General features: G+C 39.1%; 1 protein-coding gene across 2 annotated transcripts in view; it reads right to left on the bottom strand.

Moving 5' to 3' along the window:
- Positions 1-1,466: 1,466 nt before the first annotated feature.
- The window catches only part of NDC1 (NDC1 transmembrane nucleoporin), a 54,750-nt gene continuing 31,969 nt past the window's right edge, over positions 1,467-24,247 (bottom strand). Inside the window, exons 12-18 of one of the 2 annotated variants that reach the window (XM_008139285.3) lie at positions 21,312-21,557; positions 21,113-21,222; positions 18,986-19,036; positions 16,934-16,997; positions 16,077-16,177; positions 4,798-4,958; positions 1,467-1,780 (exon numbers count right to left, since the gene is read on the bottom strand). In XM_008139285.3, coding sequence (XP_008137507.1) covers positions 1,717-1,780; positions 4,798-4,958; positions 16,077-16,177; positions 16,934-16,997; positions 18,986-19,036; positions 21,113-21,222; positions 21,312-21,557 — 797 coding nt within the window. In that variant the 3' untranslated portion in view covers positions 1,467-1,716. The remainder of the gene's footprint in view (positions 1,781-4,797; positions 4,959-16,076; positions 16,178-16,933; positions 16,998-18,985; positions 19,037-21,112; positions 21,223-21,311; positions 21,558-24,247) is intronic. The other variant, XM_054720526.1, reaches the window with a different exon arrangement.

The raw sequence follows: 24,247 nt of genomic DNA, 5'->3' as shown, positions 1-24,247 counted from the left end.
TCTAATAGTTTAAAGGAATCATCCCATCATCAGTCTCAGGAATCAAATGGGTTCAATACCACAATTCTTTAATGGAAACAGAAGGTTAGAGTCCTTTTCTCCCAAAATGCCTCAGCCACGGGAAGCACAGAGAATGGAATATAAAAAGTTCAATGGCTTTAAAACATAAAACTCAACAGTTCTCAGTCAACCTAGCCACAATTTTCTGGCCATCTGTAAGTAACTACCACTTTCAAAATTCAACTTTCACATTCAAAAGGGATCAACTCCTCTTCAGGGGTGAAAAGAAAAAGCAATGGCAATAGCCTAAATCCTCCACACACTTGACAACTGGGGAACTATCTCATAAAGACACCTTAAAGGTCAGTAGGATTCATTTATAATTTGGCATGTGCTGGCTGAAAGGGCAACAAATAGAGGGAATAAAGATATAGTACATCAAGTAATCAGACAAATTGTAGACATATATGCCATATTAATGAAGACGCATATACAATACTGTGTTGACTAAAGAAAAAATTTTGGGACACTAGAGGAGAAAGATAATAGGTAAAAAAAATTACAAGGAAGCATTTCAGTCCAAAGCTAGTCCAGTGGATATCTACTAGTAGGATTTCTAATCTTTCATCTCCAAATAAATAAAATTACCTCGCTCACTTTTGAGACATACAACATGCTCCCAAGTAATCCCTCTGACGTCTTGGTCTCACTTGCTATTTGATGACTAAGTTGTTTCTGGCTGTAAAGATTTTCCTAATATATTTTAATTAGCCAGTTAACACAGGGAAGACTGCTCCCTCTGAGGCCAAAAAAGCTTCACAAAATAATTTCATCTAATGAAGATGAAGAGTGATAAAAAGGGGAAAAGTTTCCTGGTTTTTCTTGCAAAATTTTTCTCTCACTTGAAAAATTCTACAATCACTTAATGTTCTGTTCCAGAAAAAGAAAGTAAAACTAGTTGGGAAAACAGTCATACACTTAATTGTTTACTAGCATGATATAACACAAATTCATAGATGTCAGTTGATTGTCTTCTAAAAACCAAATGTGAATGTTTAATCTTGTAACTTAAGAACTGAATTTTTCCACATTCCTTTATATAGAGTTAGCATCTGTAAATTGAGACTTTTTTTTGGACAATCATGCAAATTTAATTTGTCTCTGGAAACAAAAACAGAACCTAACAGATTGACAAAATATGTCCTTTAGACAATATATTTTCTGTGAACTTTTCTCCAATGTTACCATTTTAATCCTTTAGTAAACAGAAACAACTCTAAAAAAGTTTATGTATTTCAAGTTTACAAGAGTTAAACTCAGAATGACTAGGAAGGAAGACTGGGTCAAGTCAACCTATTTTACCTTCTGAACTGGCTCTACTCCTGTCAAAAGTAAATTCTAAAAAATTTCTAATTATTATTAAGCTATATAAGCTGGAGACATTTCTACTGCCATAGATGCATCTGTGAAATTGAATAAAGATTTTATTATACCACACACACAACAAGCAACTGGTACAGAAAAGGCCGTTTTCAGTTATTCTGTTGAGAATTTCTTTCCATGATTTCTCCCATTAAAGTATAGTTTTCAAAGCAACCACCACGACAAAGGAAGCATCTAATTAGTCCATTTTCTTCTGATCCAAGAATGCTGAACATTTACTGTCCCATCTGTAGTTGTATCAGCAGTGTAATGAACACAGTTTATATTACTTAACTATTCTTTGAACTCCAAGAACTGTTGAAGTCTTTTCTGATGTTCTGCAGATGCTTGCACAGCACTAAATGAAACATAAATTCAAAGCATAAGCTTTATTTTACATTAAGCATATTAAGTGAACCACAGAGCACAGAGTCAATATTTTTCAAAACAATTAAAAACGAAGAGAAATCTTCACTTATTTAGTACTTCTGAAAAAGTTGGATGAAAACTCTCCTTAATCTAATGAGGAGGGCTTGCATTCAGTAATGGCATGCTTCCACCTTTTAAAAGACCAAAGCAAATTAAGACTGACAAGTGAAGGCATCGATTTTAACCTGCTCTGCTATGGAACCTGCTGTGCAGAGTTCCAAGCCTTACAGATTTTCTGGATTTTATTATTTTATTTAAACCAGATTCCAACATTATCTTTGAGTTGTGGAGTATCTGAATTGCCTTTAATATAAAATCCTTTAAACTGAAATGTTTGGTTAAAACATAATAGACTCCACTAATGGTTTTCAAAGGTAACGGCTTTGGTTTAGATTTACTCGTCCCTTTGAAAATAAATTCTGTCCTGGATGAGGAAACTGAGTTCTCTCCCAACCTCCGCCCCCACAAAAACACATTACCGTGACAAAAGTCGGGGAAATATACTGAAACTAGTAAAAACTTCCAGGCAAAAAGTGAACACAATGAAAGATTCTGGTTTTCTAGATGTTTAATAGTAATATATCACAACGCAATAATAGAATTCCAGTAACTGAAGGTCACCACTTTTAAAAGTGCCAAAGAATCTTGCTGTAACAATTTTGCTACACCTCATTCTAAAAGTTCTCATACATACACATCTCTGCTTTCTTAAACCATGTTGCTGCTTATAATAGAACTATTTCAAGTATTTTTGTGCAAATTCACACCTAGGTGCTAGTGAGGCTGTCATCTCCAACTCAGTGGCTCTGAACTCTCTCAAACACCAAGTCTGCAGCTCTTTTCATGAACCTTCTCTCTGCTAGCAGGCACTGCACTCATTCCTACTACTGTTAGTACTCCCAACTCTAATATCTGTCTATTCCCCTCAAATTTTAACGTGTTATAAGCTGGAAAACCAGTAAATCAAATTTAAACCTGGTTCTCAGAGGTGGAGCTGTGGATAATGATTAAATTAGGTATTATACAGTAATAATAGATTTCCCAGCAACATATAATGTACAAGTGTGGGCTTTATATATGTATGATCCCACTGAATATCTATTAGTAACAGTGGAACAAAGTGGGATGAATAACATAACCCTTTCATGGGAGGGTACCTGTAGCAGAAAGGTTCAAAGGTTAGAGGAGACAGCACAACTTACTAGTTAAGATTATAGACACTATAGATAGAACTCGCAAGTCAGAAAGTTTGAAGTCTGAATTCTGGCTCTGCAACTTACTTACCTGCAAAATCTTGAGCAAGTTAAGGAGAGAGCTAGAAACATCAATGATGAGAATCATTGGCTGCCTCCTGAACGTCCCCCACCGGGGATGGAGCTGGCAACCCCGGCATGTGCCCTTAACCAGAATCAAACCCGGGATCCTTCAGTCTGCAGGCTGACGTTCTATCCACTGAGCCAAACCGGCTAGGGCAGAAGGTCGAATTTTAAAAGCAAGAAAGATCTGATTTCAGATCTGTGTTACTAAGCAAGTTCTTAAGTTTTTTGAGCCTCAGTTCCCATATCTGTACAATTTATGATAATCTCTACACCTCACAGGCTCTTTGAGAAGAGTAAATGAAAAAAATACATACATTTTAAGTACTAAGTGTATTACCTAGGACAGCACTGTCCAGCAGAACTTTCGGCAGTGATGAATATGTTTTGTATCAAAGCTATCCAATACAGTAGCCTAGTACTAGCTACTACTGAGAACTTGAAATAAGACCAGTATGACTGAAAAACTGGAACCTAAATTTTATTTAACTTTAATTAATTTATACAACCATACATGGCTATCATATTGGAGATCAGATGTAGAAGGTACGCAATAATAGATTTTGTTTCTTTTTAAATAAATTTTAAGAATAGAGGATTATCTACAGCTCTTTTGTACTTCCACTCAAAACCAATGTGTTCCATAAAACCTGCTATTGTTGCTGCCTAGTTTTATGGAAGTGAAACAAAACATACTACTGCTTCGCCTTAGCTGGTTTGGCTCAGTGGATAGTGTCGGCCTGCGGACTGAAAGGTCCCAGGTTCAATTTCTGTCAAAGGCACAAGCTCGGGTTGTGGGCTTGATCCCCAGTGTGGGGTGTGCAGGAGGCAGCTGGTCAATGATTCTCTCTCATCATTGATGTTTCTATTTCTATCTCTTTCTCCCTTTCCCTTCCTCTCTGAAATCAATAAAAATATATTTTTTAAAAATAAAAATATTAACATCTTAAAAAAAATACTGTTTCTAAAAGCAGATGTATAAGGAAGTCCTAAACTATTAACTGATTGCATACAGAAAACACAGAGTAATCTCTCTTGTCTTCTACAGTTCATTTATGATTATGAGAAAACATAGTTTAGTCAGTGAATTAGTATCCCTTAGCCTGCCTAGTTAAATTATTTCATAAGAAAGCAATAAACATCAATGAAACTAAATATAAACAGGTTTGGCATTTGTGGTTTTCTTTCTGGCTCCGTGTCTGAAGGTGTGATCTGTCACTGTTTTTCCAGCATGATTCACAAAGCACCAAGGACTCATTTATGGAATACTCTGCTCACCCCAAGTCTTAGTTTGCTGACCAAGATGCAATAACAGAATTATTTTTTTGCCTTTTTTTCCTCCCTGAAGGATGTTTTCCTGATGTAAAAAAAAAAAAGTATGTAATTATACTTGCTGCTTTTATAACTTTGTATTCCCTTTTTTGTCCATTTGAAAGAAGGCCCCAAAGCTTATATGATAGGCCAAATTTTAAAATATAAAGTCTAAATCCAAGCTGTCAATTTCCAGTAGAAATCATGAAGGTCCCAAAAAAACACTTTCAATGTGCGAGCCTTTATAAACTTCATACCTATTTCTCAAGAAAACTCTTGAAAATGGACTACCATCAGGGATCAAAACAGGTAAACTTACTTCAGATGGTCACCAAATGTAGTAGTTATTCGATAGATGGCAGTTTTTAGTGATGCTCTAAATGCGAATCTTAATGTTTTATAGGAAGTGTCCACAAGGGTTCCTGAAATCCGAGGTGGTTTACTGGAAGCATGAGGAAGCTTGAAGTACTTGTCAACTGCCTAGATCAAAGAAAGAAAACACATTACAGCAGACTACCAAGGTCAACTGAGTCCAAAGGATTAAGGAGACTACTTCAGATAGATAGACAGACAGACAGATACATACTATATTTATTTTGGATCACAAACTGTTTGAAAAACAATGCAGTAGAGGTTCAGCCACTTCAGTAAGTTACCTGGAAAAAAGTCCTTTCCTCTTAAAAAAAGCTATACTTCACAACCCCTTGGGAAAAAATGACCTTTCCTCTAAAGAAAAAAAAAGAAGAAAAGCTGTACTTCACAACACCCTTGAAAATGCAAAGCTGGGAAGTGAAACACAGATATCCGACTCTGCTTACTAGTATGTGTGTCAGTTAGAGTCCTTTATTAAAATAACTTAGCAAAAAAAAAAACGGCCAAAACTTGATACTTTCCATAAATAAAAGTTATTTACTAAACTGTATTATCTTCCTTTATAATTATAGATGATAAAGCATCTATGAGTAAGAACAGGTGAGGAGAGAGAGAATTCAAAAGTGAACAGATCTGCCCTGGCCGGCGGGGCTCAATGGTTCAAGTATCAGCCTGTGCACCAAAGGGTCGCAGGTGGGATTCACAGTCAAGGGCATGGATGCGGATTGCAGGTTTGATCCTCGGTTGCGAGAGACAACCAATGGATGTGTCTCTCTCACATCAATGTCTCTATCTCTCCCCATCCCTTTCACTCACTTTAAAAATCAATGGAAAAAATATCCTTGGGTGAGGATTAACAAAAAAGTAAATCAGATTTTACTTATAGTTGACAGAGTAAGTAATTTAAGTATATCTTTACAGGCCAAAGGTAAATAATATCATTTTAAAATGATATAACTAGTCCAACCAATGTGGCTCAGTGGTTGTGTTGACCTATGAACCAGGAGGTCTTGGTTTGATTCCTCGTCAGGGCACATGCCCAGTTTGTGGGCTCGATCCCCAGTGGGAACATGCAGGAGACAGCCAATTGATTATTCTCTCTCATCACTGATGTTTCTCTTTCTCCCTCTCTGAAATCAATATATTTTTTAAATGATATAACTACATTGAGAGATGACAGAAGTGAAAATAGAGAAGTGTATTAATTTGTTACAGCAAGATTATGTCTAAAGTGACAAGAAATAATACTATAACCCTATGACTAATAATAATGGATATAACCACTAAAATAAACCAAATTATGATGATTTCTGCCATGTGTTTTTAATTTCAAGAGCTTTTTTATGTCATGTAGGTGATATTTTTAATTTTAGCATCCTATTTTTATGTCAAGGATATAATATCCTCTTATTTCTGAGGATTTTTTTTTCTTTTTTCTTTTCTTTTTTTTAAATATATTTTATTGATTTTTTTACAGAGAGGAAGAGAGAGAGGAAGATAGAGTTAGAAACATCGATGAGAGAGAAACATCCATCAGCTGCCTCTTGCACACTCCCTACTGGGGATGTGCCCGCAACCAAGGTACATGCCCTTGACCAGGAATCGAACCTGGGACCCTTCAGTCCGCAGGCCGACGCTCTATCCACTGAGCCAAACCGGTTTTGGCTTATTTCTGAGGGTTTTGATGATTTTTGTTCTTTTGCTTGTTATAGTTTCTTCCACACTTTTCCCGCTTTGTGTCTTTTGTTCTTTATCTTCTGCATTAGAGACCTTCAACAGAAATCTGGTGACCCTTGGCACATGACTGAGAGTGGGACTTCCTAAATATCTGACCAAGAGCTCTGAGTACACGGTTGGAGTTTACTGACAACAGCTTTCACAGTAGGTGATCTGTGTGGACTTCTGCAGGGTAAGCACCCAACATAGTAACTTCAGGTCTTTCTTCTTGGATTGCTCAGAGTTCCCAGAGAGGAGTTTTCCAGTACCCTGGTCCCCAGTGCTTAGGGAGCCAAGTGGGAAACAGAGCTACTGAGCTTTCAGTATAGTACCCACCATTGTGCCTGGACTCTCTTAATCCAGAGACCCTGTGTCCCACCCTCTCTAGATGATGCAGTTCGACTAGCACTGGAGTGAGTGGGGAGCACCAGCAAGAGAATCTAGAGATCTAACTGGTTTTGAAACAGCTCTCACCTAAACCTCTTTATTTTGGTACCTGTATCTTTATCCTTGATTCCAGAGGTACTTGGTGCTTGTCCCACTAACAATTTCAGATGTGCCTCTGGAATCTGCTAAGTCATTTATCTCAACCACTTGCTTTCCAGCTTTGAAAATTTTATTGCTGTTATCTCTTCTCCTGTTTATGAATTTACTAGAGGCCCAGTGCACGAAAATTTGTGCACTCTGGGTGGGGGGGTCCCTCAGCCCGGCCTGCGCCCTCTGGCAGTCTGGGAGCCCTCAAGGAATCAGCAACCAGGCAGGCTGATCAGGGAATGGCGCTGGCCGGCCGGCAAGCGGACAACACCACCACCCCCAATCGCCCCTCCACCGCCGCTGGTCACCACCCACCCTCCCCCCCCCCCAATCACTGTCCCCTCCCTCTGCCTGCTGGCATGCACCTTGGCTGGCCAGGCGCCGCCTGCTCGCTGGCCCTGCCCCCTCCCCCCCCCCCCCCCCGCCCAGTCATTCCACTGTTCAGTCGATTTGCATATTACGCTTTTATTATATAAAACTAGAGGCCTGGTACATGAGATTCGTGCCCTTGGGGTAGGGGGGTCCCTCAGCCCGGCCTGCGCCCTCTCGCAGTCCAGGAGCCCTCAGGGGATGTCCAGGAGCCCGTGGGGAGCAGGCCTAAGCCGTCAGTCAGACAGGTGGAGGCAGGAGAGGCTCCCACCACCACTGCTGCGCTCGCCAGCCATGAGCCTGGCTGAGTGGCGCTCCTCCTGTGGGAGTGCACTGACCACCAGGGGGCAGCTCCTGCGTTGAACGTCTGCCCCCTGGTGGTCAGTGCACATCATAGTGACCAGTTGTTCCAATGTTCAGTCAATTTGCATATTAGCCTTTTATTATATAGGATGTCTTTTTAAAAGTTTTTTTACTGTAGTTTAGCAGAGTTTGGGGGAAGGAACAAGAATTGATATGTGTGTTCAGTCTGCCATGATAACTTCAAATCCAATTGTGTATTATAAGAGCATTTCTCAAGACTGGGATATACTTGAGATCATTTTAGGCAGTATGGAAGGTGGTATTCAGTGATATACTTAAACAACATTAAATGGCATTGAATCTTAATGGAAAAATTATTTTCTTTCCAATCTTCTTATAAACCTTCCGATTAACTCTCAGCATACAGGTAAAAATAGTTGTCATCATTTACTACCTTGGTCCAATGGACCCTTTTAGTTTTTTTAGATTTTTTTAAATATATTTTATTGATTTTTTACAGAGAGGAAGGGAGAGGGACAGAGAGTTAGAAACATCAATGGGAGAGAAACCGGTCAGCTGCCTCTTGCACACCTCCTACTGGGGATGTGCCTGCAACCAAGGTACACGCCCTTGACCAGAATTGAACCTGGGACCCTTCAGTCCGTAGGCTGACGCTCTATCCACTGAGCCAAACCGGTCAGGGCTGGACTCTTTTAGTTTAAAGTCATTTTACAATTTACAGAAGAAGGATAGGATAACCTATATATATAAAAGCCCAGTGACCAAACGGCGGAATGACCGGAATGACCAGAACGACTGGTCACTATGACACACACTGTGGCGGCCAACTGGCCCAATCTGGGCCCCAATTGGCCCCCCCAACCTCCCGTGGCCCCTCCCTCTGGCAGGCCCCACCCCCAGTCGCCCCCCACCCAGATCGGGGGCAGGGCCAGCTGGCCAATTGCCCGCGGCCCCTTCCCCTAGCCCGCCCCCCCCCACCCATAAGCCTCGATCTCCAGCCAGGCCAAGGTACCCCACCCATACACAAATTCATGCACTGGACCTCTAGTGTAAAATAATTTCATAAACATTTAAAGACATAAACATTTTCTATGTTTTGAAGACATACACATTTGAAATGGGCAATGTCCTTTGACTGCAACTCATCAGCTATCATGTATAAACCTGGAACATATCCAGCTTGTAATACTGATTTCAAAATGAAAATATATCTCCAATAGGTTCTAGTTTATCATTACTTCTGGTTCTTTTTTCTTGCATTTGTACCATCAAATAAAATATTTTTAAAAACATGACAGCTTATAATTTTGTTGAAGAGAGTTCCACCATTTTCTTTGTACCATAATTGAAAAATAATTTCATTCTTAAGCTTATAAAGACAAATTCGAAAGATTATAATCAGCCCTAGGCGCTTGGCTCAGTGGATAAAGCGTCAGCCTGTGGACTGAGGGGTCCCACGTTCGATTCTGGCCAAGGGCACATGCCTGGGTTGCAGGCTCAATCCCCAGTAGGGGGCGTGCAGGAGGCAGCCGATCAATGATTCTCTCTCATCATTGATGTTTCTATCTCTCTCTCCTTCTCCTTTCCTCTCTGAAATCAATAAAGAAATAGATCTAAAAAAAATTTAAAAAAAAAAATTAATCAGTGACTTTTTTCATTTTGCCATTATCTATGCTTTCCGATCATCTTTGTATACACCTTTGTTACTTTCAGCATTTATCCACTATGAATTGTATAAAGTAAATTTCAGTGCCCATATATCACAGAAGATGAAGGAATATACTGTCACATATACTTTTTAGCAAAATGGGATGATTCAGGTTCTTATTTACATTGTGTGATAAAGTCCTTTCTGTTGAATGACTTACTAGATGAGAATATCACATATATTTCCTTTTTCTCCTTAAAAATATATTCTGTCATCAATTCTTGAATTTTGGAAAATATATCTAGAATATTATCATTTGAAGATTTAATCTGAAATTCCTCTTGTATGACCAATTTCATCATCATCATTAAAGTCTATAGCTGTTCTGTCCAATATGGTGACCACTAAGACATATGTAGCTTTTAAGTACTTGAAATGTGGCTGGTCTGAATTCAGTTATTCTGTAAGTAAAAAATACACACCAGCCAAAACCGGTTTGGCTCAGTGGATAGAGCGTCGGCCTGCGGACTGAAGGGTCCCGGGTTCGATTCCGGTTGAGGGCGTGTACCTTGGTTACAGGCACATCCCCAGTGGGGGGTGTGCAGGAGGCAGCTGATCGATGTTTCTCTCTCATCGATGTTTCTAACTCTCTATCCCTCTCCCTTCCTCTCTGTAAAAAATCAATAAAATATATTTTAAAAAAAAAATACACACCAGATTTTGAACACTTACTATAAAAATATATATATAAAATGTTATTTTATATAGATTACATAATAAAATGATAATATTTTAGATATACTGTGTTAATTAAAATAAACTTTACCTGTATTTTTTTAATGTAACTACTAAAAAATGCGAAGTTACATATGTGTATTGCATTATATTTCTATTGAACAGAGGTGGGCTAGAGTGCTGGTATCTGTCTCTTTGCATTCTTCTGACTTATCTAAAAGACTAAAATTATGAAGACAGTATATGACTAACTTAAATCTAAGAAACACTGGCTTACAATATTTAATGATGTGCTCCAGGGTTAGGAGAACTGAAGTACTTCATTAGCTGTGAGATTAAACAATATCTATTGAGCCTCATTTTATGCACTGCACATGGTTCCTGCCCTAAAGACTCAGATCATACAAATGGGATCTCAAATATCTAGTTAAGAATTACCCCAAACAGCCCTAGCCGGTTTGGCTCAGTGGATAGAGCGTCGGCTTGCGGACTGAAGGGTCCCAGGTTCGATTCTGGCCAAGGGCACATGCCCGGGTTGCGGGCTCGATCCCCAATAGGGGGCGTGCAGGAGGCAGCCGATCAATGATTCTCATCATTGATGTTTCTATCTCTCTATCCCTCTCCCTTCCTCTCTGAAATCAATAAAGAAATATATTTAAAAAAAAAAAAAAAGAATTACCCCAAACAAAAAAGAGTAAACAGCTAGTATAATATACTACTGAACAATATACTCTTTAGGAAAAATGAAAAGTTCCTTACTTTGGCCCTAATAGAAGTCTAAAGAGGGAAAACAGATTCTTTGTGCTCATTTAAAATGCCAAATAAAGAGAAAAGTCCAGTTGCTCCCTCCTGCATATTTACCTACCAGGGTCATTAACAAATGTCCACTATGCAGAGTCTTGAAAGTCCCTGGATACTTATAACCTAGTAGAAACGGAAGTTTACTCTACTAAAGCCAGAATCCCAAACAAATGCTAAGGACAAGAGCAGACTTTGTTATTAGAAATGTGCTCCATGGTTACGAGAACTGAAGTTATCCAATTAGCTGTGAGATTAAACAAGTATCTATAGAGCCGAGTTTCTCAACCTCAGTACTACTGACATTTTGGACTGTACATAGGGGACTGTTCCTGTTTAGCAGCATTGTTGCCTCTACACAATGGATGACAGTAGCACTTCTCCAGTTGTGGCAATCAAAATGTCTCTGGACATTAACGAATGTCTTCTGGGGAATAAAACTGCCCCTGCTATAGAATAATAATAATATTAGATGATGATGATGACAGCCAAGTACCAGTCAGATGCTACTGAGACAAGGTCCCTGACTCTACTCCAATAAAGACAATGAAAGTAAATGGACAATTAAAACGCAGTACAATAAAGTACTAAGATGGGGGATACATAGCAGAGCCAGACAAAAGGAGAAAAATGTGTTCTAGGCAAAGAAGGAAAGAAAAGACATCAAAGATTTAAAGACATCAGGTATAGAGTTAGAGTAAGGTTAAAAAAACATATTTGGGAGGAAAAACTGAATAGTCTATGTTGGTTACTACAGCAGAGGGCTCATGGGAAGAATAGGAGAGTGACTGGAGTCAGAATGAAGAATCTCTGTTAAGAGTTAGTAGGGGCAAGAGGCCACAGTAATAATTTAGGTCAGGAATGCCACAGGCCTGCAGTAAGACCAATGCAGGAGGGATGGGCAAAGAGAATTGATGGCTGGTGAATATGAGATTGATCCTTTAGGGTTTTGCCACATGGGTACAACTGAGAAACACGGGGACAGAGAGTTGAAAGAATTAGTAATAAAATGATTGTGATGGACAAAAGGTCTAAGGAAGTAAAAACACTGAGGAGGACAAAGTATATAGAAGAAGCAAGGATATGAGAGGGCTGTGCTTGGAGCAAGGGCCCTTACATGGGCCCACAGATCTATAGGTAAAATTCAGGGGCATGAATTTTAGGATAAAATTGTATATTTAGCCCGAGCCAATGTGGTTCAGTTGGTTGGAGCATTGTCCGGTACACCGAAAGGTTGAGGGTTCGACTCCCAGTCATGGCACATACCTAGGTAGGGGGCACATACAGGAAGGAAACTGATCGATGTTTCTCACATTGATGTTTCTATCTTTCTCTCTCTCTTTTTCCCCTCTCTGAAATTAATAAGCATGACCTCAAGTGAGGATTTAAAAATTAGATAAAGAAAATTTTAATTTAAAAAAATTGCATATTTATCTTCACGAAATTCTAATTAAAATTTAGCATGTCTTTCTATTATGACTGTAAGCAACAAATCACAACAGCATTAGTGGTTCCTGTGACTTTGTCACCAACAGAAATCACCAATATCTTCATATCCTACCACTATTGCAGTTATTTTGAAATACCATTCATCTTATTATTTTGAAATGAAAATAGCTATTAGACTTACTAATATCTCCTGTTATTTAATGCATTGATTAAATAGCACACATTATATTACAAATTTAATGCTTTCGTAATTATATTTCAAATATAACTGATTTCCTTTCTAACCCTAAGTACTTTATTTTAAGCATTTAAGAACATTATTCCGAAGTCCAGGGGCTTCATCACACTCTCAAAGGGATCTTTTGGAACAAAAACATTTAAGAATTCTGGCTTAGAAGACAGAATCCTGAAGTTTAAGCTTTGGAGATGGCGAATTCAGGGGATGAGGCCTGGGTAACGCCATGGATGAGACTGAAGGGATATGAAAGAGTAACAAAGAGAAGGAAGTCAAAGAACTGTGGTGCCAAGGTGTGAACAAATATCCATCCATATGGACACTTAATTACACACTTTAATCAATCTCAGGATCTGGGGTGGAAAAGGAAAGACTGTAAGGTAGTTTGCAAAATCTGATGACTGCCGCGTATGATAAAAAGGCTGACTGTGATGTGGCCTAGGAGAGATGAGATGCCATAGCCTCACACAAGGAACGGTTTTTACCCTCAGAAGTCAAGTACCAAATTACTGTTCTTTGTTGCTTTTATTCCTTTCAACTCTCAAAAATTTATCTCTGCCTCTTTCTACTCTGCCCCTCAAAAGTATTCTCCTTTCCAACTCCTGTTTCAAAGTAAACAGGACCTGACCGTTTGACAAGTCTGTGATTCCTACCTTCCTAACCAAGGTATGAATAACTACAATCAAGTAAGCAGATTGCTTTCATTGTCATACCTACCCATAATCAACTATGAACAAGAATTAGAAATGCTTATGGTGGGGAGGTGAGAAGAAAGTAACTTGGGTACAGACTATCTCTAGGGCAGTGTGAACCTTATGAAATAAATTCAGTTTTAACCAGCATTTTAAAAAATGAAATAGAATAGAAAACATCAGAATGCGATAAGCACTGTTCTAAGAACCTGTTATTTCTGTTACACACACATACACATCTGAGTCTAATGTAAACATACTGCAGGTCATGGTTCAAAAAGTTTGAAAACCATCTCTCTGAAGAGAACCTCATGCGAAAATAAAAAGCCCACAACGAGAATAAGGGATATGGATCTGCAGCTTTCCCTGGGGTCTAGTACATTGCTATTGTCCTGCAATCAGCTTGGTGGTCAGGTCCCAGCTCTGCCACCTATAAGACGTGTGTGTAAGAAAAGTCACTGCACTATCGAGCCTCCCTCGTCTGTAAAGGAGAGCTAAAATACCTCCATCTTCATTACTTCACAAGATAGTTATGAGGATCAAAAATAATATGAAATAACTCTGTTGACTATAAAACACTGTGCTGTTATTGTCATTTTATTTCAAACTACACAGCCAGATTGATGAAAAACAAGTTACACAATGAGTACCAAAAATATGCCCAAATCATTGTTACCCAATTGTGCAGTTAGACAAGCCAAATATTCAAAGTTGTGGGGAAATACTAGGAAATTATTTCTTTAGAGAAAGGTAACTAGGAGAAGAGGACAAATAATGAAACTATTCATGTGTATATACATGTCTCAAGTACCACACATGAGAAAATGGGCACAAAGAGGACTCAAAGAAACAGGTCACAAATGAAAGAAATGGAGGAAAGCAAACTACTGGATATAGACTTCAAAACCACGGTTATTAGGTTTTTCAAGAATTTTCTAGAAAAGGCCAATAAATTTAGTGAGACCCTTGAGGATATGAAAAAGGACCAACTAGAAATTAAGCATACACTGACTGAAATAAAAAATAATATACCGAGATCCAACAGCAGACTAGAGGATCGCAAGAATCAAGTCAAAGATTTGAAATACAAAGAAGCAAAAAACACCCAACCGGAAAAGAAAAAAGAATCCAAAAATATGAAGATAGTGTAAAGAGCCTCTGGGACAACTTCAAGAGTACCAACATCCAAATTATGGGGGTGCCAGAAGAAGTGAGAGAGCAAGATGCTGAAAACCTATTTGAAGAAATAATGACGGAAAACTTCCCCTACCTGGTGAAAGAAATAGACTTACAAGTTCAGGAAGTGCACAGAACCCCAAACAAAAGGAATCCAAAGAGGACCACACCAAGACACATCATAATTAAAATGCCAAGAGCAAAAAGACAAAGAGAGAATATTAACCTTTTGCACTCGGATGTCGAGTGTGACTCGACACGGTTAGCATCGGTAGCAGCTCTTTTTATACTCTTTGAATGTATCAATAATTTGAAATATTAAAAAATCCAAATAAATAAGTTTGTATGAAAAGAAACTCCAGTTTTTTATTCTACTGCCGCGCTTTGTAAAATCTGGGGTATTTAAAAAATTAAATCCCGAGTAGAATAAAGGAATCGAGAAAAAGGCAAGCAAGTACAAAGGGTTAAAAGCAGCAAGAGAAAAACAGTTAGTTACCTACAAGGGAGCACTCCTACGATTGTCGACTGATTTCTCAACAGAAACTATGCAGGCCAGATGGGAGTGGCAAGAAATATTCAAAGTGATGAATAGCAAGAACCTACAACCAAGATTACTCTACCCAGAAAAGCTATCAATCAGAATTGAAGGGCAGATAAAGAGCTTCACAGATAAGAAAAAGCGAAAGGAGTTCATCACTGCCAAACCAGTATTATATAAAATGCTGAAAGGTATTTTTTAAGAGGAAGAAGAAGAAAAAGGTAAAGATAAAAATTATGAACAACAAATACCTATCTATCAACAAGTGAATCTAAAAATCAAGTGAATAAAAAATCTGATGAACAGAATAAACTGGTGAATATAATAGAATCAGGGGCATAGAAAGGGAGTGGACTGACAATTCTCGGGGGGAAAGGGGTGTGGGCGGTGCAGGAAGAGACTGGACAAAAATCGTACACCTATGGATGAGGATGGGGGGTGGGTAAGGACAGAGGGTGGGGTGGGAACCGGGTAGAGGGGAGCTATGGGGGGGAAAAAAGAGGAACAACTGTAATAATCTGAACAATAAAGATTTATTAAAAAAATAATAAAAACACAGAAAACTATACACCCATCCTGATGGCGGGGGATCCACTGGCCTCAACTCTACCTTTTCTGGCTTCTGGCCAATAGGTAACTTATTATCTTCATGGGTAATTTAACTACAGGTCACTTTCAGTAAATACAAATTGTGTAAGGATCCAAACTGAACAGAATCCCAATATCCTAAATAATCCAATTAATACCAGAAGTATAGGTTTAATATACTTCCTTTTTCTGTTACTACAAAATTATTTATAAGTGAATTAAAATGATCTCTTGCTAGTCGATCTTAGATTGTAATTTCCTGAGGGTGATAACAGTACCATTATTTTAACTTCTAACATATGTTTTGTGACTCAATAAATACCATGATATATAAAAAACAAACTCAAAGACTGGGGTGGGGTGGGGTGGGGTGGGGTGGGGGGAGGAAAGGACCTTTACCTCCACTCAATCCACATTTGCCTACCTCTTGCAGTGTCAACAAAGTATTAAGAATTGCTGGTAGTGTAGTCTGGACAACTCCAAATCTATCTTCTGTAAATGACGCTGCTACTAAGTGTGACAAACCTCAAGGGGAAAACAAAAAAGTTAAAAGTGAATTAAAATTAGGCAAATCTACCTGCATATATCCACTGGACAATGGACTGGTACTCTTAATACATAAAGAACTTCTAAATAAAAGAGAGGAGGTAATACAACAGAAAAATGGGCAAAGATCAGAACAGGCACTGGAACGGTGTTTGGCTGCAGTAGTCATGAATAAGATGATAGTCTGCTTTATGTTCTAGTAACAAACAGCTTTTCTAAATGATGCTGCATTTGGTAGTGATAAGTGACAGGAAGAAAAACAAAGCATAATAAGAGAATACAATCAAGGTTATGAGGGGTCAGGAAAGGCCTCTCTGAAGAAGTATCATTTAAGCTTTGAGAAGGCAAATACATAATATAGACATGTAAGTTCTTAACAACTAAGTTTACATATTTAATCTAAGCTAAATATATTAGAATATATTAAACGTTAAGTTATGTCAACATAAATTGAGAGTTAAAAATAATTTATCTATTACAGTTTTTTTGAAGGAGAGAGAAAGATATGCAAGAATCCCAGGTCCAGTTTCTCTGCTTATATACAAGGAAAATTTCTGCCCAGATTAAAGTACACCTAAATATTTAAGAAAAATAATTTAGATGAAACAAAGATATAAAAATGTATCTGAAAATTCAAAGATTGAGATCAAAGTCCAGAACTGACCTTACATGGATTACACTTCAATATTTAACTGATAATTAAAATCATTTCAGCAGATCACTGAAATTGCTTACCTTCCAAAGCCCAAATATGCATTTGGGCATCTGCAAAAACAGCCTGAATGGAGGCCTCTGGGTGCTACAAATACAACAAAAACATTTAAGTTAATTCCACTGGGCAAAAACTCTTCTTTCATCTAATCAACTATGTAGACTATAACAACAGAAAAATGCACAGCTGTCTCTTAAGAATTAAAATCTAAAATTCTTATACAATGTGATCTAACTGTAATAAAGCATTCTGCCACCAACTTACTATGTGACCCTTGCCAAGTCCCTAAATCTCTATGTGCCTCAGTTTCTCATTCAAAATAAGAGTTGCACACATTCAACCCATCTTAGAGGATTAGTATAGAGATCAGTTAAAGAATGGCTATAAAAGCTTTCTTCAAAAATAAAGAACTACCTAAGTACATACTACCTCTCTTGAATTGTCTACCCTCAACCCCACTCCAAAGAAAAAACACCCAACTCTCTTTAATGTAACAAAACCAAATAGTATGTAGCAAAAAAACAATAGCCCATTTAAACAAATACTGGCTTTGGTAATGCACCCAATGAAGCCTATTAAGTACAACAGCATGTTAGGTCTCTCAACATCAAGTACAAGGTCTATAACTCCTTATCATACAATAGATCCACTTGCAAAGCTAGAATCAAAAGCAGCCTTCACTTCCAAGGAAAAAAGAAGATCTTGCTCAGCCTCTGCCTGCCACCTATTGGCTATGCGCCCCTAGACTAGCTACTTGACCTCTCTGAGCCTCAGGTTTCCTTATCAGTAAAATGAGGACAAAAAAACAACTCACAGGAATGCTGTTAGAATTAAATGAGGGAACGTAAGTGAAAAGAGCATGGGGTACATCTTTCAGAAACAAAGCACTAAAGTAAAACTTCAGACAATTCCTCTTCCTGTAGGTGGAAGACACCTTTAGGGGTCACATAGTTTCCCCAAACCTCTATGGTAGATTATTTTTTATAAAGGTAATTGCTAGAGGATGGCTCTTCCCTGCCACATTAGTGAGGGGGAAAAGTTTCAAGAACTTAAAGTGTTTCTTTGTTATATGTATCTATATTCTATCAGAGTTACTCAGATCTTTCTCCCCACAAGAGTATCATCCCAAAGAATAAAAATAATGTATGTCAATGCAAACTTCCACTTCAAGGCATAATTGAGTGCAATATTAGCTAATACTGCAATATCGTCAGAAAGAGAGAAGCTAGATTAAAAAAGAGAACAAAACAAATACTCTTTCCCCTACATACGGACAAAGGTTTTTCCTCATCAAAGGATTATTTAACACACAACAGCTGTAGCCAGTGAAAACAGGAATGAATTTTCAGCTTCTGCAATTGAGATTTACTCTCTTATGACAGCTGGGGCAAGCAGCTGAGAGACAAGCTGGAAAGTCTTTTAGTTTGTGGCCTGAATTACAACTTTTTATGCAACACAAGTTTAACATCTTCAATCTAACCGTCATCTCTATTCTGAAGAGCAAATTGGCCACAAAGATGTTAGCAGGACAATGAAACATAAAGGAACGCAATGGATTTGTTCATTTTGCAGGATGGTGTTGTAGATCAGCACAAAGCTATCTGCAGCCAAGAGACTCAGTAGCCAACTACAGTCAAGCCCCGGGAAGCCACTGAGGAGAGATGTGAGGTGAGAATGGGCAGCTACTGTTAAAATGGAGGTTTAGTGAAGCACTAATACAAAGCTGTTTGGCTTGCTAGGATCAAGCTACATATTTATTTATTTTTAAATATATTTTTATTGATTTCAGAGAGAAAGGGAGAGGGAGAGAGAGATAGAAACATCAATTATGAGAGAGAATCATTGATTGGTTACCTCCTGCACACTCCCTCAGGGAATCAAGCCCACAACCTGGGCATGTGCCCTTGACCGGAATGGAACCCAGGACCTTTCAGTCCACAGGTCGACGCTCTATCCACTGAGCCAAACCAGCTAGGGCCAAGCTACATATTTAGAAGTCAAATCCTATCTGCTACTTAATTTCTTATTTCATTTCCTCTCCCCCCATTCCCAATGCTATATCTACATATTCTTACCTTACTGAAAAAATACATTATCAGCACACGTTTTGACATGAAATTCTTAATCTGCGTTGGGAAAAAAAAAGAATGAATACATTTAGAGTTTTCAATTCTATTCAAATGTAGTATCACATATTTCCAGGTTCTCCCTAACATTAACTTAAATAAAACACCTCCCCTCTTACAGAGAACAGTATTTACAATAATCCATGTAAGGAAATACATTTGTACAATAAAATGGATAATCGAGATGGGCCATATAACCTAAATTGCATTCCTATGTACACATGTCTAACCCCCCAATTAAAGACATGTCATAATTAAAGGAATTTTCAGTGGTTCTGATAATATTTTCTGAGACCATATTCTTTCTCAATTCTCCAGGGCTATCTTGCCCTTTAACCTCTTAATATCAAAAAAGAGCATGTTTCCCCTACCCCCATCTTCAAATCTTAGTTTGTGGTTTTCTACTAGTTGACATTTATAGAGAAAACAATTTCTTAGTATTATAAACTGATAGTATTTATGGCATATAGAGCCATATGGGATACTGAAGTCTATAAAATGCCTTCAGTTCTTCCCTCTATTAATTGATCCTTCTATCAGCAAATGTAATTATTTCCCCCATCTTTAAAAAGTAAAACCCTTCCTTGATCCCTCAACTCCCACCAGCATTTACCCCATTTTCCTGCTCCATTTATAGCAAAACTCCTGGAAAGATCTGGCTTTTCTTGTGGCCTCCAATTCCTCTCTTAATCTCTCCTGACCCCATGCCAATCAAGCATTCATTCCCCCTACTCCATCCAGTAGCTCTTGACAAGGTCTCAATGACCTGCACATTGCAACAGTTCATTAACAGTTTGAATCTCATGCTACTTATTACCAGCAGTATCTGACACTCACTTCTCCTTGGAACACTTTTTTCTTGGTTCTCTTCTCACCTCAATAGCCACTTGGTCTCTTGCTATCCTTCATCTCCCAGACCTTTAGTCATTGGAGGGTCCCAGTTCTTGCATCTCTTTTCTTCTGTATCTACACTCCCCAAGAGATTCATGGATTCGCATGGTTTTAAATACTGCCTATACTCTGATGACTTCAAATTTTACATTTCTTTTTTTTTTTTTCCTTTTTTGGTCAATCCTCACCAGAGGATATTATTCCACTGATTTTTAGAGAGAGTGGAAAGGAGGAAGAGAGACAGAAACATCGATATGAGAAAGACACATAGATTGGTTGCCTCCCGCACAGGCCCAGACCAGGGCCAGGGATTGAGCCTGCAACCAAGATACGTGCCCTGGACCAGAATCAAACTCGGGACCCTTCAGTCCGCAGGATGACACTCTATGCAATGAGCCAAACCGATTAGGGCCAAATTTACATTTCTAGCACAGAACTTTCTCCATACTTCAGAAATATGTCTAATTTCTTTCTCAGTATTTTCCATTGGCTATGTGCCAAGATCTGTTTAAATTAACATGTTTAAAATCAAATTCCAAATTTCTCCACTTCACCTCCATCAAATCACTTCTTCCAGAACCATTAGCAAATTGCACTCAATAAATTGCATCTATATTATTTCAGATTCTTTGGGCCAAAATCTGTAAAGTCAATATTTACTCTATTTTACACACCATAACTAAATCATAAGCAAATCCTATTGCACCTACTTTCAAAATATGTCCAGACCTTGATCACACCTTATAGTCTCCACCACAACCACTCTGGTCACAGATACCACCACCTTGCACTAGACTACTTCAAGAGCTTCACTACTGTCTCTGCTTCTATTCCTGCCTCTGAGAATGTAACCTCAACATAGCAGTTAGAGCAGTACTTTCAAAGTACAAAGTTATATCACGTCATTCATTCTTGTGGGCAAAACCATACAATGGCTTTCCATCTCACTCAAAGAAAACGTCAGTCCTATACAATCCTAATGGGCCGGATGAGCTCTGGGTGCCTGCTACCCCTGTGATCTCATCACCCACCTACCTGCCACTTTCCCATCACTCATTCGGCTCCAGCCACAAAGCTGAAGCATCAAAAAAAAGTCCTATTTATTCCTTATGGATTACTCATTTGAAATCCTTTATGCTCTCAATACTACATGCCAAATATAAATCCTATATCATATCATCATACCTGTTCATGTTTATTCTGAATCCATGAATAAATCACACTGGGCTGTCTCATTGTCTTACCCTCAGCACTAACTGTAGATGGAAGATTAGAAAATCCATTCATTTGCTGATCTAATAAAAAAAAAAAAAAGTGAACACTTAGGCTATCTGATTCTCTGTAACTCTGACATTTCAAATTTTAGAAAATAAACAGTCCTCACCAGGGGTAGAAGACCATAATCTTGGCCCTCTTCTTATTAGCTGAGAACTTTCAGGTGACCCATAGCCAGTGGTTGCATCAAAAATTCCAGCCATCCGATTTATTACAGTAGAGCCAAAAGGGGATCCAAGGGGACTTGAAATATCAGGTGTAGATAATTTTGGGGAAAACAGTGATGTCTTAACTGACGGTGGCACTGAAGACCGAGGCATCTGACTAGATTTTGGGGTCTGAAAAGTAGTTTCTTCTGCAAAAGAACAGATAGAGTGCTGAAGGGGCAAACTGGTCCAAACAGGCCAATATGAGGATTCTCAAATTTTATACATCTTAATTTTTTGTTTAATGTATTACCCAAGGCTCAGTAGGTTGTTTCCATTTAGGTTTACATTCTCAAGATCCTGTTTTTACTACTGCAACTCAATGATCACTCAAGGAGGTCTAAACATCTTTTTCTGTCATATTGGTACAGCCTCTCTTGTTTTTTTCCCTCCACAAATATGCTCATCGTCAAGGTCAGTTTCTCTAGGCCCGTGGTCGGCAAACTGCGGCTCGCGAGCCACATGCGGCTCTTTGGCCCCTTGAGGGTGGCTCTTCCACAAAATACCACGGCCTGGGTGAGTCTATTTTGAAGAAGTGGCATTAGAAGAAGTTTTAAGTTTAAAAAATTTGGCTCTCAAAAGAAATTTCAATCGTTGTACTGTTGATATTTGGCTCTGTTGACTAACGAGTTTGCCGACCACTGCTCTAGGCTGTTTTGAATAAACTTCTCAATTTGTATTTTGTTGTTATAGTAGAGGCCTGGTGCACGAAATTCATGCACTGGAGCCGGGGGGGGGGGGGTCCTCAGCCCAGCCTGCGCCCTCTTGCAGTCTGGGTCCCATCAAGGGGTGTCCGGCTGCCAGCTTAGGCCTGATCCTCCCAGGTATCAGGCCTAAGCTGGCAGTCAGACATTCCTCTCGCAATCCGGGACCCCTTGCTCCTTACTGCCCACCTGCTTGCTGTTTCTTAGCGCTGCTGCGGAGGCGGGAGAGGCTCCCACCACTGCCGCTGCGCTCAGCAGCCATGAGCCCAGCTTCTGGCTGAGCAGCACTCCCCCTGTGGGAGCGCACTGACCACCAGGGGGCAGCTCCTGCATTGAGCATCTGCCCCCTGGTGGTCAGTGTGCATCATAGCAACCGGTCGTTCGGGTCGTTCCAAGGTAACGGTCGCTTATTATATATGTAGATGGAAAAAACTTTAATTATTGCATTAGAATCTTTCCAGTTTTACTGCACCCTCCTACTATGACAATTACTTGGCTAAACATAACTAAAATTATATTATGAAAATATACAAATAAGGGTGCTAACCTTATCTCATTTTCCCCAGAGTTCTTTCAAATTAACAGAAGTCACACCAAAGACCAATTTGCCCAGAACATGTACACATCTGGCTCTACAAATCTGATCTACAAATAGCTTCTTCACAAATTATAAGTCTGATTATTTAGTTATAGAGTCTGGTGCAAAAACAAAGGAACATTTTCCCTGCCACACCAGTCAGCATAAGGTACAAAGACAAGAGTATAGACTAGTCTTCTATCTTCTTAATAAAACCACATAAGACATTAAACATTTAAAGTACTACATTTTCATTACATGACTTTTTAAGAGTTGGTGGCAAATAGAAATCTTTGAAAAATCAATTTAAAAATTAAGACTGGGTTTTTTTTAAAAATATATTTTATTGATTTTTTACAGAGAGGAAGGGAGAGAGAGAGTTAGAAACATCAATCAGATGCCTCCTGCACACCCCCTATTGGGGATGTGCCTGCAACCAAGGTACATGCCTTTGACCAGAATCGAACCCGGGACCTTTCAGTCCGCAGGCTGACGCTCTATCCACTGAGCCAAACCGGTTTCGGCAAGACTGGGGTTTTTAAGTTTTGCGATAGTTCCTCAAATTTAGAAGCAAATTTTGTCTATGTGATGGGATATGACAACAATTTAAAATAATGAAAAACCCATTCAGACCCATGATCCCTTCAATCCAATGTTACAATGATCTTTATAGCATGATTATTTGATGTAAATAGCCCATTCAAAATCTTCTACTGGTTCCATATCCCAATGAGATAAAATCTAAACTCTGTTTTATAACATGCAAGACCTCCTTTTATTATCAAACATTATCTTACCCATGCAGGTTCCTTTTTGACAGATTTCTATTTAGTAGTTACATCCTATACAATAAAAGCCTGATATGCTAAGTGTCTGGTCGACCAGTCGGCCGTTCAACCAATCAAAGCGTAATATGCTAATGATATGCTAAGGCCACTCAACTGCTCGCTAAGACATGCACGGACCACCAGGGGGCAGACAGTCAACCAGTCGACCAGTTGCTATGACATGCACTGACCACCAAGGGGCAGACGCTCCAACCAGTAGGTTAGCTTGCTGCTGGGGTTCAGCTGATCGGGACTGAACGAGATGGGCCAGACATACCCTAGAGCCCTCCCGCGGTCCCTCCCCAGCTGGCCAACCTCCCACGTCTCTCCCCGGCCCTGATCGTGCACCAGTGGGGTCCCTCAGCCTGGCCTGTGCCCTCTCGCAATCCAGGATCCCTCGGGGGATGTTGGAGAGCTGGTTTCGGTCCAATCCCACAGGCCAGGCCAAGGAACCCCACTGGTGCACAAATTCATGCACCAGACCTCTAGTTTTCTTACATTTGTATACCTCCCACTAAATAGTTCCAAGAGTGTTCTGTCATCTTTGATTCTCTCACTTTTAGTACATTGCTTGGCATTCAATAAATATCTATCTATATATATAAAAGACTAAGAGTATTACGACTGAACCAGAACGACCAAATGACCAGCCAGTAGCTATGACATGCACTGACCCAGACATTGCTGCTAGGGGCCTGTCAACCCTGAATGGGGTTCACCCGCACCCCGGA

This window comes from Eptesicus fuscus, chromosome 9 (genome assembly GCF_027574615.1).
Source record: "Eptesicus fuscus isolate TK198812 chromosome 9, DD_ASM_mEF_20220401, whole genome shotgun sequence".
NCBI classification, from domain to species: domain Eukaryota; kingdom Metazoa; phylum Chordata; class Mammalia; order Chiroptera; family Vespertilionidae; genus Eptesicus; species Eptesicus fuscus.
Note: the sequence above shows the minus strand (reverse complement) of the source record. Positions and strands in the feature narration are given on the sequence as shown.